Source organism: Medicago sativa, chromosome 4 (assembly GCF_051527215.1).
Source record: "Medicago sativa cultivar Bolivia chromosome 4, Bolivia_mono, whole genome shotgun sequence".
NCBI lineage: Eukaryota > Viridiplantae > Streptophyta > Magnoliopsida > Fabales > Fabaceae > Medicago > Medicago sativa.
This window is the reverse complement of record NC_140752.1, coordinates 9,073,048-9,090,578: the sequence shown is the minus strand read 5'-3', so window position 1 is coordinate 9,090,578 and position 17,531 is coordinate 9,073,048. Positions and strand designations below refer to the sequence as shown.

The window sequence follows — 17,531 nt, the reverse complement described above, 5'->3', positions numbered from 1 at the left end:
ATTATGTAGTACTTTATCTTCATATTTAAAATTGAAACAATAGATCACTGTTTATTGGGACCAAAAAAGTTAAATTTTACAAAGATACAACTATTTTTGTGAGTGATAAAATAGTGGACAAAAGTACAACTATGCTTAAAATATAAAAACACTATAAATAATTAATATATTCTTAAAAATATATCTAATTAATAAGAGGTATGATTACCTCTGTTTTAATCTACCACTATGAATAAAATTATTACTTTTTTTTATCTAATCACAATACTCTCTCGGATTTCAATTATAAAAAAATAAATAACTTCAAAAATTTACTTATATGCAATTAGTTTTCTCAATTTGATAAAAATATATAAAATTATGAAAAGTACCATCTATTGGAACTTGTTTCATGAGGATAAAAAAATACTTAAAATAAAACTTACATGAATTAAAATGTATATTAGGATAAATAACATCAAATAGAGTCAAAGTAAGTTATATTTGTTTTAATTTAAGATAAAAAATATATAATTATTTATTTTTTATATCTAAGATTGGAGAGAGAGTCCCTTCAAAAATATTGGAGAGAGAATTTTTCTCGGAAGCAAATTATCTACAGTGAGAAAAAATTGAGAAAACAATTTTGTTTAATCTCCTCCCTTCATTTTTTTAATTAGAGATCAAGGGTAAAAAATTAAAACATTCTAACCTAATTTCGTTATACTTTAGTGTAATTATGATTTCGAATTCATTGTTTCTCATTTTTTTAAGCAAACACTTACTCCTTCTTAAAGTTCCTAACCGAAACCCACAAACTAAAACCTCCACCAAACATGGGGAAGAAAGAGGTAGAAGATCTATGTCGACCCACTCAATTACATGCAAGTTCCTTTCAACTCCTCAATGATGATCCTAGGAGTAAGGTTAAAAAAACTCTTCTAGTATGCTAATGCAGGATAGATCAGGCAACTAAAAATAAAGGTAATTTTCTTTTACCATTTATTAGAAAATGTATTTTCTAAAAGGATTGTGGAAAAAAAAAATCTCCTCCATCAAAATAAGCATACATTTTCCGTAGTTCTTTTTGTCTCTAAATTTAACGGTTGAATTTGATCTTAGTTGATTGAAAATAATTTTGTAACATCATTTTTCAATCTATAAAGAAACAAATAAAATGGTTCAAGTAAATGAATAGATATGTATTTTTTAATAATATAAAATAATCAAGTTGATAGTTATAAATACTTACCTAGGAACAACTTAACGTTTGCCAAAAAAATTGTCAGTCACCTTTTTAAATTCACCGGAAGATAGAAAAAGAGTACATTCAAACTGACATCTCTTCAAAATTAATTGACAAATAATTAAAATAATAATTAAATACCATAATGTATTATATATTAAAATTAAAAAAATAAAAACAAATCAAGTTCACCCATTCGAATTCAATTCAATATTCTTGTAATGTATCTTTGTTCTTGTAATGTATCTTTGTATTCTCCTCCAATATAGCACAGTTGGTTTAATTTCTTTCATTCTTCAAGGCTCACATAAGTAAAATTTATTTTATTGAATCCTTATTATTTTTAGTGTGGAGGGAGTGTGGAAGCTAGGAAAGTCAATTGGGTTAAGTGATATAAGGTGTGTTTTGGTCGATATAGTTGTTCCTTGGGGGTTTGTATAGTGCAGAATTTTCACTTATCTTTGTTAAGTGAATGATTTTGGAGGCTAATATGGATCAATGACTTTGCATCTTAAAGTTTTAGCTTCCTAGAATAGGTTGGAGGGAGTTCATGTGAAGAGTAGGGACATTTAGGCGTATGTATGGTAAAAATACTTCCATTGTGTTAAAATAGGGGTGGAGATGGGGATTAGAAACTGCTTTGATGACAACTTGATGATAGTGGAGGGTAATGAGAAAAATTCACATTTTTGCCATGATTGGTGGTTGTAGAGCGGTCCTTTGTGTAATATATTTAGAAGAATTTTTGAGTTATCTCAAAATAACTCTATGTCATTTAAGGAGATACGTAGGTTAGAGTTGGATGGGTGGAGACGATGTCATAAAAATTTTCTTAGAAGGAGGTGCAGGGGATATATTGTTGTCCTTTGTTGGACATTTTTTTAAGGCTAGCGTCTTTGATAATTTTCTTTAAAGTTGATCATGATGAAATGTATATTGACAAAAGGGTAATATCATCTGATGATGCAGGTGGAGCATGTTGAACCTATGGCTCTAAAAAAATCTCATTAGGAACAAATTAGACCCTCTAAATGTCCCTCTCTTTCCGTGGAGGCTATTCAAGAACTGAATTCTAACAAAGGATAACTTAGCTTGATGGAGTATTTTAAATATGGACTCGTTTTTATGTTCTGACATAAGTGAAAAAGAGAAAAATGATCTTTTATATTTTTACTGTGAATTCTTTGGTAGCATATGACATAATATTCTAAAGTGGTTGGATAATTGTTGTGTTCTTCCCATTAATTATTGCGAGGGTACTCTCTTCATTTCGGTGGTTCTCAATTGTTCAAAAAAAAAAGTTTCTTTTAGTTTTCAGTTGATTTTGTTGACTGGCATTTGGATTATTTGGAAAGACAAAAATTCTTACATTTTTGTCACAAGAACCAATTTATGGTGTTGTTAGATAAATTTACAATTCTCGTTTAGTGGTTGCAAAATGCTAAGAAATCAGGTACGTATTTTGAGTTGAAATGTTGGTGGAATAATCCTTCTACTCTTCTCTTGGCCATTCTACCTCATGATTTGGTTTTTTGTATATGTGTATCTTGAACTTTGTATTTCCTTTGTTGGAAACATCTTGTGCTTGAAGGGTTTTTAATATAATTGATTTGACGTCTTCATACAAACAAAATTCACCTCAGTCAAGACACCAATTGCATCAATATATAATATATTAAATGTTAAGTAACTTAAAACTAAAATTTTCATGCTGTTAGAAAGGGATGGGGGTTCGAAATTAGTTTGATGATAAACATATGATTCAATTATATATATATATATATATATATATATATATATATATATATATATATACAAACAATCACGTTGACAGTTATAAATTATTACCTTGAAACAATTTAACTTTTGCATACATAATGGCAACTACAACATTTTGAGATTCACCGGAAGATAGAAAAGAGTTCAACTCTTCAACATACTCACTAAAAAGAGTACATTTAAAGCGATACCTAATTAAAATTGTCAAAGATTATACAAATATTGTTTAAATACCATAATATTGTTTAAAGTGATAGTCACTTATCAACCATGTAGTTGTTGTTGTAAGAATCATTGAAAACCTTAGATGCAGGTGTAAACGAAGTCATGTATGTAGGGACCAAAACATATTTAGATATTTTGACTTTTATGCTGATTGTGAAATTCAGTTTGTATTCATTGCGTGGAGGTCTATACGAACCACTGTTGCAAGCAACATCAAATGAGGAAATTGTGAGCACCACTCCCTCTTGGAGCTACTCCTTGAACTTGTAGATCAATTTCTTCGTATAACGCACCAATTTGGTCACCCTACATAACAAAGATTAAAACATTACACTTTAAACAAAAAAATAAAAAAAACTAAAACGATATGAAAGAAAATACCTTTCGATTCATTAGAACCAACTCCATGGAAAATGGTAGTTTTTTATTTTTATAGTCTTGAAAAAACCAAGCACGAACAACCCTCACGTCGAATGTCTACGATTGTTTTCTTGGTGAAACATCAGTGATGAAGTCGTGTTTCGTAGACATTTTTCTTTGCAATAGAAAAAATTACAAAAATAAGTTAGAATATAGATATCATAGAAACAAAGAACAGAAAAAGAAGAACTATATTTTGTGATTGTTTTGTCCTCGTACCCAGAAGCGCTACTATTTATATAGAAAAATAGTACCATAACGGTTAATATCTATTAATTATTAATTTGACCGTTTTAAAATTAATATTATCAACGTCTATAATATTATAAAATGTGCATTAAACGATTAGATTATATTTCATGTAACCTACAAAAAATTAACTTCATAACATTTGAAATTTAATAATATCTTATTAATATTAAGTAATATAATTTTGTAATGAATAAAAATTAATTATATAACCTTAAAAACTAATTACTACAATTAAATTTTTAATTAGTAGGTTACTGTCATAGTGTAACGGACCAAAATTCAAAATATAATTTATTCAAGTTATTTATTATAATTTTGTAACCTACAAAATTTTTAATGTATCGTATAAACGTTAATTGAATACTAGTTATATTAATAATTATTTGATTGTAACATACAAATTTTAATGTAACATATAAATTTTAATCGAAACAATAATTATATTAATAATTATTTGATTGTAACGTACCAATTTTTTAATGTAACATATAAATTTTAATCGAAACAATAATTATATTAATAATTATTTGATTGTAACTAACCAATTTTTAAATGTAACATATAAATTTTAATTGAAACAATAATTATATTAATATTATTTGATCGTAACCAACTATGTATTTTATGTACAATTTAATGTTTAATAAAAAAACGGTTTTTAATAATAATTATAATTATTAAGCTTGTATTAAAAATTAGGGGAATTTTTTGGAACAAATTCCAAGTAGGATTATGATGATGTGGACATCTTTAGAGGAGAGGATTTTGGAATAAACTATTTCTAAAATCTCTAAATTGTTAGTATAAAGATTTTAAGCTCGAGAAAACATCAAATCTTGTACCATAGAAAAATGCACATTCAAAGGAACTCTTGTCGGATCTTTGATGTCATTCATGCACAATTTGTGTCCGGACCACAAGAAATTAATTAGTTTTCTTAAAAAAAGAAATTAATTAGTTGTCGTACAATTATTTTCAAAGGATAATGCTCTTTTTTTTTTTTGACAGTATATTAACTTATGTAATAATTATATGCATATATTAATCCATTGTGTCAATTATGCTATATTTTGTCCAAATAAAATAAATTATGGTATCAACTCAGAAAAAATAAAATTATGTTCTTTTAAAAAAAATGAAAATGAAAATATAGACACCGTATTACTTAATATGTGTTTTTTTATTTACTAAAAATGATGATATTCATTCATTTAAATTGGTGGTATACATCAAAATCAAACACAAATTCAACATTGTTAAAAACGAAAAAGAAAGAAGGGTTAAATATGTTTTTGGTCCCTATAAATATGTCAACTTTTCGTTTTAGTCCCTCTAAAATTTTCCTTCAACTTTTAGTCCCTATAAAATTTTCAATCACTACTTTTGGTCCCTATTTTTAACTTAATTTTTGTATTTTTTAATATAAAATTATGCAGAAATGTGTAAAATATTCTAAACAAATTTCCTAAAAAAAATTAGAATTTTTTAACAAAACACAAATTAAATATGAAATTTTAACCGTAAAAAATGCAAAAATTCATATTAAATTCATGTTTTGTTAAATTCATGTTTTGACTAAATTACAGGACGATTAGCCTTTATTATAATAAAGCAATTATTGACAACCATAGTTCTTGTTCAAATTTAATTTGATATTTTCTTCAACTTTGCATACGTGTGCTTACACAAAAATATTTGTTTTTTAATCAATACATGAAAACAAAGCAACGTAGTTTTATATTTGATCACACAACACAATACTTCTTACAAAGGACAAAGCCAATGAATGCAAACAACATATAACAAATTTTTATCAAGTTCAAGGTAAATTGTCTAGAGAACACTGGAACACACAACATATATATTTTTGGCACACCCTCTTAATAACATAAGCTATAGCTCAAGCCCACCCCTTTGACCTTCATGGGAGTAGTAATACTTGAGGAACACTTGTAAAATACATATATACTAAAACGCTATTGAGCAATGTAACACTACCCAGACGTAACACCAGTGTAATTTGAGCAGTAAGTGTGGATAGCTCAAACACCACAATAAGTGCGGATAGCAAACCGAGCCCCCATGCCTTCTCGAGAGTGATAATACTTGAGGAACTCAGCATAATCAAAAGGCTTAAAGAGTAAAGGGTGCTCCTCCTCCACCAGCTCCTCGGGAGCTTTTATAATGTACCCTCCATTGGGGTTAGAGAACAACCCTGCTGAATACCTTGCCTCATTCCCACTCATCATCACCCGGTGAAATGGCGAATGCAGCCTCCCGTTTGACCATGCCTGCAAAATTTACATGAGTAATGAAAATTTTCAATATAATTCAACAAATGCCATAATAATAAATCTCAACATGGTTTTATAAATGCATGTGACCACGATATGGGCTACGACATTAGAGATTTTTATGCGATCACGACACTGATTTAAACCTTCATTAGTTACCAATTGATGGTTATTTATAAATGAGGAATGGTGAATGGAATTTACATGCATAGAATCACCAAGCACAACTACAAAACTTTCTGAAGAAGGCTTGTAGCTTATCCATTGTTCATCTTTGGTCATCATCTCTAAACCTTCCACTTGATTTTGGTACAATATGGTCACAAAGTTCTTGTCAGTGTGTGGACTGAGGCCTAGTTTTGTGTCACTTGTTTGAGGGCCTTTGTACTTCATAACCCTGAGACGGTAATTGGTTGAGTTCATGTGTTCCTCCATGTACTTTTCAACACCTAAACTTTCCAAAATCATCTTCCTAATAACCTGATCCAACTCAATTAGCTCCTCGGAGAAAGAATGTATGGTTTCACTGCAAAAGAAAATAAAATTAATAAGGGGCTAATTAAAGGAATATTAGTTCCAATGATAAATAGGATATAAAGTTTACAAAGTTTTATAGTCACGTCACTTTGAAGAAATTCGAGATATTGTTAACAACGAGTTTTTATAGTAATGATTTTTCCTTTCAACTTTATGTCGCATCAATCTTCCCTGAAACTTGTTAAGGACAAACTTTTTGAAGTTTAAAACTCTAAAAAATACCCTTAAAGATACTTGAAGAGACATTTTCGATGTTAGAGACTATTTTAAAATATTAACAACTTTATGTTCTAACTGATGATTCAATCAAGATATAATGATGAGTACGTACCTAAAAATTTTGTTTCCATCCGGCCACAAGATATTGGTCGTGCTTTTTACTTTCTCTAAGATATTTGCATCCTGAATGGCCATGCTCTCATAAAGTGGAACTACAGGATATTGACCAATATAGCCATCATAAGGCTTATTAGACACATTGAGCAGCTTAGTCTCTAAAGGGAGGTCAAAGAGCTCTTCTATTGAAGCAAATATGTCTTTACGAAGGTCTAAAGGAACTTTATCAAAAATTGCTTCAAAGCAACCATACTCTACTAATGCCTTATAGACTTGGGACTTCACTAACTCCCAATTGGGACTTTTGGCTTCCAAATTGAGGTTATTGAAGTCAATTATTGGAAGCCTGGGAGTGGTTTCTGAGCTCATATTTTCAATTTTCCTTCCCTAATTTGATTAAGGGTAATGCTTACTTTAAGCTATGTATGAACCTATGAGTGTTATTGATCAGTTTTGTGATTGATTTATACAATATGTGTGCACTACATTGTAATAGTGACCTTGACAATTGATAATATTAAATGTTTATTTTACATTAACAACTCTAGTAGCAAACATCTATTATTTAACTATATATTTGTAACATTTAAATATTTAATTATTTTTAAGTGAACTTTAATTTCAGGTTTTTTTTTTGGAATAAAAGAAGGCGTAAGCCCAACAAAAAAAACCATAAACAAATCGAACACCGGGTAGTAATACCCACATCTAGGGATGGGAAAAAAGAACCGAAAACCTTACCGAACCGCGAACCGAAATGAACCGTATTGAAATTAACCGAACCATTTAAGTGGTTTGCGAATCGAACCAGTAATTTAATAACAATTATTTTTTTTGAAGAGGCAATTTAATAACAATTATTGAACCATAACTTAATCGTTTTGGACCGAACCAAACCATTAGCAAAACAGAAATTTCATATTTTAATAATGAAGTTTTATTTTCCATTTCTTCATGCATTATCATTGGAATTTGTTGATGTTTTTGTTGGTATTCCTAAAATACAACTAGTAAAACCACAAGAAATCAATAACTAGTGTGATTTAATTCTTAAAAAGGGTTAATACATTTGGTCATAGTTTAAATATAATTAATAAAAAGTCTTAATACATTTTTTAGAGGATAAAATTCTTAACACATGTCGCAAAATTCCAATTTATGAAAAAGAAAAAACAATTTGGTTCGCCAAAGGATAAGAAAATACATTTTGATTCAAAATATTATTTTAGGTTCGGTTTGGTTCGATTCGGTTCGTAGACACCAAAACGGTTAATCGAACCATAACTTTGGTTCGGTCCGGTTACTCGCAAAACTCAAACGGTTCGGTTCAGTTTTTCGAACCATTGAAACAAGTTGGTTCAATTCGGTTTTCTTTAAAAACCGAACCATGCCCACCCCTACCCGCACCATCCGCTAATATGTAATCAAATTTTAGGTTAATTTTACATTTAAGTATTGGTACTCATATTTTTTCATGAATATCAAGGAATTTTCTTTTTTTTATTCATATGTGAAAAACTTTATTTATTTATTGTTTTTATAGTTTTTATTAGGTTCTCTTTTGTAGAAGTAATCTTATTTTAGACGTGTCGGATATCAAATGTATCTATCTTTTAGGAATTTAAACTTTCATTTATGACGTTGTAAGAGTTTAATCCCCTTCGTTTAGAATAAACTCTGCTCATTGATTAAAGACTCTTATAAAGCTTGTTGATGATGTTACATAGTAAGAGGAATAATTTTGGACTTAACTATAAATAAGCATATCAAGATTGCAAACAAAATTATTGGGGTTTTCATTGTGACTCCCTTATGAGCTTTGTTTAAATCTCTTAAAATGTGATGTTTATATTTAAAAATGATTAGACGACAAAGAATATTATGTAAACATGACCAATCGAAAAGATTCAAATCTTTATGGCGAAACATATTTGCATAAAACATGATAAAACAATGTGATCTAGACCTATAAAATATATAGAGATGAGAGATTTGGAATTTGAATAAAATGGAGAAATGTTGATTAATAATGGTTGATACTTTAAGCTCGAGAAAACATCAAATCTTTTACTATATTTTAAAAAATAATAATCAAATCTTGTACCATAAATAATACTCTTGTTTGTCGGATCTTTGATGTCATTCATGCAGATTGCAGAAGTTGTGTCCGGACCGCAGAAATTAATTAGTTCCGTGCAATTATTTTCAATAGATATATATTAGTCGTGTTAGAAAACATAATATTAACTTATGTAATAATTATGCATATATTAATCAAGGGTCATGTTAACTTATGTTCTAAGGACACATGTTAAGGAACCCAAAAAGAGCAACTTTGCATTGGAAAATATAATATTTTAACATAATATTTGAAACGTATATTTCTATAATAAGTTCCTTAACATGTGTCATTGAGGACACAAGTTAACATTTGTCATTAATCAATTATGTCAATTATGCTATATTTTGTCCAAATAAAATTTAGGAAAATGCTAACTTGTGTCCTTAGTACACAAGATAAGGATCTAAAAATATAATTAAAATTAAATGTTACATTGAAAAGATAACTTTTTATGCTTTTAAGATTATGAAATGAGTTTAAGATTAAGTCTTATACTACCTTTGTCCCCTAAATATAGGAGCCTTTTACAAAAATTACGGAGCTTAAGAAAGTTGGTTACATTTAACTCCCTATTTTATTTGTTATATTATACTCCCTCCGGTCACATTTATAAGCAAAAAACAACTTTTTAAGTTCATTGAATACTTAATGTATCCGGTCTTTATATAGGTCAGATACATTAGTTATTCAATGAACCTAAAAAGTTACTTTTTGCTTATAAATGTGACCAGAGGGAATATATAATTACTATTGTTTTTACAATTTTATCCTTAAGAGAGAGAGTTAGTTTATGTTTTCAACATAATATTTATTGTTGATTGAAGAAAAAAATGCAAAATAAATAAGGGTATTGTTCTGGACCGAGCAAAAGGATTATTGGCCCATTAGCTTAGGCCCAATATCTCACAGAGCCCAAACTCCACGTTTGGCATTATTGCTCGCAACTTGCCCCCTCTCCGCGAGGGGGGTGCACGAAGCAAACGAGACCGGTTCAAACGAACCCCAACGTCTCTTTGCACATTCTGCACGTTCCCGCAATAAACTCTCTGGCGGTTACACTTCCCACGATTTCGTAACCGCCAGAGCCAGGTGTGCCTCCTCAACGGCTCTGCAGCTCTCCACCTCTATAAATAGGGGACTCACTGCAGTTCCCAAGGTAGAACTCTTTCTTCCTCTAAAACCCTCACTCTCTGATCTCTACTGACTTGAGCGTCGGAGTGCCTGCAGGTACACACCCCCCATCCGCTCCAAGAAGCATTCTGACGCATTCCACCGCCGTCCCAACCACCACATTCAAAGCACCGACAGTCACCTTCTGATCAGGTACGATCAGTGGCGCCGACTGTGTGGGTATGGCTGCCAACGGTGCCAAATCCCAGTTACGAAGTGAAGTGCGCATTCCTCAACAGGATGGCATGACATCTTCACCTTCACCTGTGGATACACCCAGGGAGGAACCAACTCAAATACTTCCTCTCCAGCAAAGGCCTCTGCAAGGTCCCAACTGTCCTACAGAGACACCAGAAGATGCAACACCAACTGGCGTACTCATCGGTAACCTGATCCGCACGGTTCAACGACAGAAGTCGTTAATCGAGGAACAGAACCGCCGACTGATGGATCTGGAGAAAGCACGTACAACCGTCCAAACTCGGCGATCTATCTCCCCAATACGTAACAGAAGAGGAGAGAGCCCCAGTCGGTCACGTTCCAGATCCCCCCGACATTCGGTGAGCATCGGATCTCCATCCTACACCAGGAGGTCAACAAGGAGATCCCCCCGACGGTCTCCACCTAGGAGATCCCCTCTGAGGCGGTCTCCACCCAATAGATCTCCTCTGAGACAGGCCCCATCGAGAAGATCCCCTCTACGCCGGCCTCCTCCCAGGAGATCTCCGCCCAGGCGCAACGGACGTTCATGGTCACCTTCCCGTTCAGTGGACACTCGCGATACCTGAACAGATCGTAACCCTTACGGTCCGTTCACACGGCGTATCCGGGAAGCTCCTATCCCACGCGGACTGGAAAAGCCGCCACAAATGGACTCATACGACGGGACTACCGATCCGGATGAGCACATCGAGAACATCGAAGCAGTTCTCACTTACCGGTCGGTGCGGGGCGCCGTCAAATATAAGCTTTTCGTCACCACCCTGAGACGAGGAGCGGTCACGTGGTTCAAGAACTTGAGGAGAAACTCCATCGACTCCTGGAGCGACCTCTACGACGAGTTCACCACCCATTTCACCGCGTCAAGGACGCAACCAAAAACGGTGGCTTCCCTCGAAGCCATCGTCCAAGGAAGAAGCGAGCCTCTCCGAGACTACATCGAGAGGTTCAACAAAGAAGCCGTCCAGGTCCGAGGCGCAAATGAGACAATGAAGCTGTACCTCATTGCCAAAGGCCTGCGCGATGAGACAGACGTGAAGAAAGTTGTCCTCTTGGATCGCCTAAGGACTCTCAACGAGTTCCTAGCGATCGCCAAGATCTACATTGCCTACGAAGAGGCTCTGTACGCGGACAGTCTCAACAAAGTCAGGAAGGAGGAGCCTGCTACTGAATCCTCCAAAAAGCCCTTCCAGGAGAAAAAGAAGGAAGGTAAAGCTGCTCGCAAAAGCAAGAGGCCCAACGGCCACTTCACCGAGTACACTCCATTGGCTATGTCAAGGGAGAAAATCCTCGTCGAGATCGCCATAGCCGATCTAGCAGAAGTTGGCATCAAGCCACAAAGGCTCCATCTGAGGAGAGGAAGGGGATCGGCAAAACAAAATATTGTCGGTTCCACAAATGCCACGGACATACCACTGACGACTGCATCCATCTGAAGGATGCCATTGAACTCCTCATCCAGAGAGGTCGGCTCAAACAGTACATAAAAAATCCAGAAGCAGAACGGAAAGCTGTCGAGCTCATCGGTGATGGTTCCGAACATGGAAGGACCATCGCCATGTCCGTGGAACATCTCGGTGATTTCCCTGACAACGTGGAAATCACCCCCTATTCATGCACCTGGGAGCAGTTCCCTACCGCCAACATCATCACCGGAGGAACACTGAACATCTCCATGGGAAGCATGAAGAGGAAATTTGAGGAGCTCATGAGCGTCAATACCATGGCCCCCTCCAATCGAGGAGGAAGGCCACCTTTGGCGTTCTACGACTCTGAATTCCTGGTGGAGCTTCAAATTCTGCCATTCCTTTGCTCGTGCGAGCATCGATGGTCAATACAGATGTCCGACGAGTCCTGATAGACACAGGGGCCTCATGTGACATCATGTACACCAGCCTGTTCAAAACTCTCCAACTAACAGAGAAAAACCTTTCTCCTTACGTTGGGGATGAACTCTACGGCTTCAACGGCTCATCCACTCAACCATGGGGGTACGTGGAACTACTGGTCTCTTTCGGCGAAGCAGAGGCCAAGAAAACAATAAAGGTCCCATTCTTGGTGATCGACTGCCCTACTCTCTATAACTGCATTATAGGGAGAACCGGGCTAGCCCAGCTAGGGGCCGCATGTTCAACCGCTCATCTGAAGTTGAAATACCATGCAAAGGAAGGCATCATCGCCTCACTCAGCGGAGACATCGAAGCTGCTAGAAGATGTTTCCTCCAAGCCAACAAAACACAGAACTCGGTTTCCCAATCCAACAAGCCTGCTGAGGACAAAGGGAAAGCTGCTGCGAGTATTCTGGACGCCAACTTGGTCGAACTTGACCCCAGGTTCACCAAGGAGGACCTGAAGGAGCAAAAATGAGAGAAGAAGGATCCGCTCAACGCGAAACTTCTTCGACCTGTTCCTGATGGTGAGTTCGAGCTGGTCCCTTTCTGAAGCGACCCCTCGAAGAACTTCAAGATTGGTAAGGATCTCCCCAAACTTGTCAAGAACCAGCTGATCGCCTGCCTCAGAGAGAACGCTGACCTATTCGCATGGAGCGCAGACGACATGCCCGGAATCGACCTTAGCGTCGCCTATCATCGGCTGACAGTAGATCCCGGAGTTAGCGCTGTAGCCCAGCGGCGTAGAAAGCAGTCTCCTGAAAAATCAGAGGCTGCAGAAAAAGCTGTAAAAGACCTCCTAGAGGCAAAGTTTATTTCTGAGGCCAAATACACTACCTGGCTCTCCAATGTTGTACTTGTCAAGAAACCTAATGGAAAATGGTGTATGTGTGTTGACTATACCGATCTTAATAGGGCCTGCCCTAAAGACGCATATCCTCTTCCTAACATCGATAAACTCGTTGATAATTCCTCTGGCTATAAACTTTTATCCTTCGTGGATGCCTATTCTGGGTACAATTAGATACCCATGGCTGAAGAAGATAAAATGAAAACAGCCTTCATGACCGAATCAGGGAACTATTACTACAATGTAATGCCCTTCGGTCTACGAAACACGAGGGCTACTTATCAACGTATGATGAACATAGTCTATGACAAGACACTTCTGGGCGACATTTTAGAGGTTTACATGGACGACATGATCGTAAAATCCCAACAAGAGGTGGATCATGTCGCCCATCACAAAAGAGTGTTCGAGCAAACTCAGAAATACAACATGCGACTCAACCCAGAAAAATACACCTTTGGAGTCCAAGTGGGTAAGTTCCTTGGTTTCTATCTAACAGAAAGAGGAATCGAAGCGAACCCAGATAAATGTCGCGCATTTACTGAGCTTCCAACACCCCACTCCAAGAAGTGCATCCAAATGCTCAACGGAATGCTGACCGCTCTCTCTAGGTTCGTGGCCAAATCCGCTCAACACGCACTTCCTTTCTTCAAACTCTTGAGGAAAGAAACGAAGTTCAAATGGACGGACGAGTGCGAGACCGCCTTAAAGCACCTCAAAGAAACGCTCTCTGCGCCACCAGTGCTATCGCGACCAGATCAAGGTGAAATACTATACCTATACCTCTCCGTTTCCTCTGACACGGTAAACGTCGTCCTCATCAGAGAAACGACGGAGGGGCAGAAACTGGTATATTTCACCAGCAAAGCATTGTTGGGACCTGAAACAAGGTACCAGAGGATTGAAAAGGTAGCCCTCGCACTCCTCACTGCAGCCAGAAGATTGAGGCAATACTTCCTAGCTCATACGGTGATAGTCCGGACAGACCAACCCATCAGACAAATATTGGGTCGCCCAAATGTAGCCGGTCGGATGATGAAATGGTCACTCGAACTATCCGAGTTCGACATACATTACGAATTCAGAAAGGCACTGAAGGCGCAAGTGTTCGCCGACTTCCTCGCCGAGATGACGTTTCCACCCGAGGAAAGTTCTGACGAATGGACTGTCTTCGTAGACGGATCGTCCAACTCTAAGGGAAGCGGAGCCAGAATAATCGTAGAAGACAACAAAGGTATCGTTGTCGAAATTTCCCTCGCTTTATCTTTCCATGTTACAAATAACACTGCAGAGTACGAAGCCTTCCTGGCTGGCTTGCGAACCGCCAAGGACCTGGGGGCCAAAAAGGTGAAAATCTTTACCGACTCGCAATTAGTGGCTTCCCAAGTCAAGGAGAGTATGTCCAGTTAGTACTAGAGAAAATGAAAGAATTCGAAGCCGTCGAAGTAACTCACGTTCCCCGCGAACAGAATACTCGGGCAGACATTCTTTTAAAACTCGCAAGTACGCGAACTGCGAACGGAAACAAAACAGTAATACAAGAGGTCCTCGGCGAGCCAAGCATCCAGAATATCGAAACTATGCATCAAGAGATCAATTCGATCATTGGAATGGAGGACTGGAGAGGACCCATCTCTCGATACATAGAGAATGGCGAACTCCCTACCGATCCGCAAGAAAAGACAAGGTTGAAACGAAGAGCCTGCTCATTCACTTTGGTGGAAGGAACCTTATACAAAAGAGGTTTCATCACTCCGCTAATCAAGTGCCTAGGACCTAATGAGACCCAAGAAGTCCCCGCCGACATCCACGACGGCATATGCGGACAACACCTTGGTGCAAAAGCTCTCGCAAAAAAGGTCCTACGAGCAGGATACTACTGGCCCACCATGTTGAAAGACGCCCAAGACTACGTGAACCTATGCGATAAATGCCAGCGACACGGGGACATGCACCTAGCACCTCCCACTGAGCTAACATCCTTGGTATCACCTGGCCTTTCGCATGGTGGGGCATCGACCTCTTGGGACCATTCCCCAAAGCAGCAGGGCAGCTTAAATACCTGGTCGTTGCCATAGACTATTTGACCAAATGGATCGAAGCAGAACCGTTGGCTAAGATCACAGCCAAAAACGTACTCCGTTTCTTCAAAAGAAACATCTTAGCAAGATTCGGAGTACCGGCATTGGTGATATCCGACAATGGTACACAGTTCACGGACCAAAGGTTCCAGTACTACCTAAGGAATATCGGCATCAAGCAAAGCTTCACCTCCGTCGAACACCCTCAAACCAACGGCCTCGCCGAGGCTGCAAACAGGGTCATTCTGCAAGGAATATGAAGAAGGCTAGACACGGCCAAAACTCAGTGGGCCGAAGAGTTACACGCGGTACTTTGGGTCTACAGAACTACTCCCTATTCCACAACTGGCGAGTCACCTTTTCGAGTCACGTACGGAACAGAAGTGGTCTTACCCATTGAGCTAACTGAACTCACATGGCGTACTGACGCCGGCACTGACTTTCCGGCCAACACGGTGAACCTACGTGAAGAGCTCGAATTTGTCGACGAAGTCAGGGTAGGGGCGACCTTACGAGAAGCAGCGCTAAAACAGAAGATAGCCGCTCGTCACGGCAAGAAAGTCATCAAAAGGGAATTCGAAGTAGGCGACCTCGTCCTCCGACGAAACTAGAAGGATTTCGAAGAATGGAAACTCGCCGCCAACTGGGACGGCCCCTTCAGGATCCGGATGAAGACCGGAACGGGAGCTTACGGACTCGAAGACCTTCACCAAAACGCAATTCCAAGGACTTGGAATGCAGAAAAACTCAAAAAGTACTACACTTAGATGGCAAACAAACGCCAACTTACTCTAATGTACGTACTTAGTTCTATACAACAAATTCATCGCTCCCCGTCGAGCAAGTAAACGGCAGAGGAAAGTCGTGCCACTCCGAATCCAAAAAGAAAAAGGATGAGAGGAATTTACACAGTAAATTCTCTTACTCCTCAGTATGTACGCTTACCGCTGCGACATCACTGTTCGGCATGTTAGGTAGAACCCAGCTTGCGATGGGTGTTTCACGCCTCAGTGTGGTGAACTTAGACAGTTCTCTTGTTCATCCACTGTACAAGTCCATAACTTTGGACACACATTCAGATAAACAATCTCTTGGATGTACAATACTTCCGACTAATACTCCGTGTAAACAGTTGGAAACTCCCTGCCTGAGCTCTTCCTTGCAAACTACGCAAAGGTAAAACCTTCCAAACAAAGCAACTTATTACCTGGAAAGCAAAAGGCAAAACTTTGATTTCATCAAGTCAAAGTAACGAAATGCTAGGCGGGCATGCGAAACTCTCCAGTCATTAAGTCACTTGGTCGAAATAATGACTGCAGGGGTAGTCCATTCCACCACAGCAAAACACACTTCGACTTAAGGACTTCGCAAATCAAAAGCGAACAAGTCCACAAGTTGAACAGTTTAAGAGCATACGAATTATTGCAGTCTGTCAAAAACGCAAGATAGATAATTCGCTCTCAAACAAATACTTCAAACAGTATCAAAAAGCCTCACACAACGAGCATGTATATTCAAAACATTATACTTGAAAGCAAATCATACAAACAAGTGTAGTTGAGAAAAATACAAATATATTATTAAGGTGCTAAAACCACGGAGGGCGCACAATGTCATTACAAGTTTTTGAAGAAGATATTGATTATAAGGCCTCATCAGGCCTGGGCTTCATCAACATGCCCATCGTCTTCCTCAGGATCAGGAGGCGGAGTGATCACCCCGTCTTTCACCTCGCTAAGAGGGTGAATTCCTTCGACATTCAGCTCAATACCGGGGTTCACCAGCTTCAGCTGGGCCACCTCCCGATCAAAATCAAGTTGGACGGCCTCCACCAAGCTTCCTTCCAGCTCACTAATCATGTCCACAAGGCCGGCATGCCGCAGGACAGCAAGGTCTTCCGCCTCATCCTCCCCCGGGAGGTCTGCCTTCTCCAGAGTCTCCTCCAAGGAAGCCTTCTCCTCAACCAGCTTCCGAGAAGATGCGGTCGCTTGCTCCAGAGTGGCCTGAACCTCTAACAACTGCCCCTTTAAAGAAGCAAGTTGACGGTCACGCTCCTCAGCGACAGACCTCTTGCTCCTTTGATCCTCTTCTAGAGCAGCAACCCTGGCTGACAAGGCATCCCTCTCCCGCGC

At 37.7% G+C, this 17,531-nt stretch overlaps 3 protein-coding genes across 3 annotated transcripts; 2 read left to right on the top strand and 1 right to left on the bottom strand.

Moving 5' to 3' along the window:
• Positions 1–5,615: 5,615 nt before the first annotated feature.
• On the bottom strand, positions 5,616–7,484 carry LOC146926075 (putative 2-oxoglutarate-dependent dioxygenase AOP1). The gene is made up of 3 exons (XM_085758485.1): positions 7,064–7,484; positions 6,400–6,721; positions 5,616–6,192 (listed from the first exon to the last, which is right to left on the bottom strand). Exons 1-3 carry the CDS (start codon positions 7,435–7,437, stop codon positions 5,944–5,946), a joined length of 945 nt encoding a protein of 314 aa, XP_085614611.1. The 5' UTR covers positions 7,438–7,484; the 3' UTR covers positions 5,616–5,943.
• A 4,979-nt stretch (positions 7,485–12,463) lies between these two features.
• LOC146926074 (uncharacterized) lies at positions 12,464–13,492 on the top strand. The gene is made up of 3 exons (XM_085706858.1): positions 12,464–12,912; positions 13,024–13,255; positions 13,334–13,492. Exons 1-3 carry the CDS (start codon positions 12,464–12,466, stop codon positions 13,490–13,492), a joined length of 840 nt encoding a protein of 279 aa, XP_085562984.1.
• A 1,247-nt stretch (positions 13,493–14,739) lies between these two features.
• On the top strand, positions 14,740–15,396 carry LOC146926073 (uncharacterized). The gene has a single exon (XM_085706857.1). The coding sequence runs from the start codon at positions 14,740–14,742 to the stop codon at positions 15,394–15,396; it is 657 nt and encodes a 218-aa protein (XP_085562983.1).
• Positions 15,397–17,531: the final 2,135 nt, after the last annotated feature.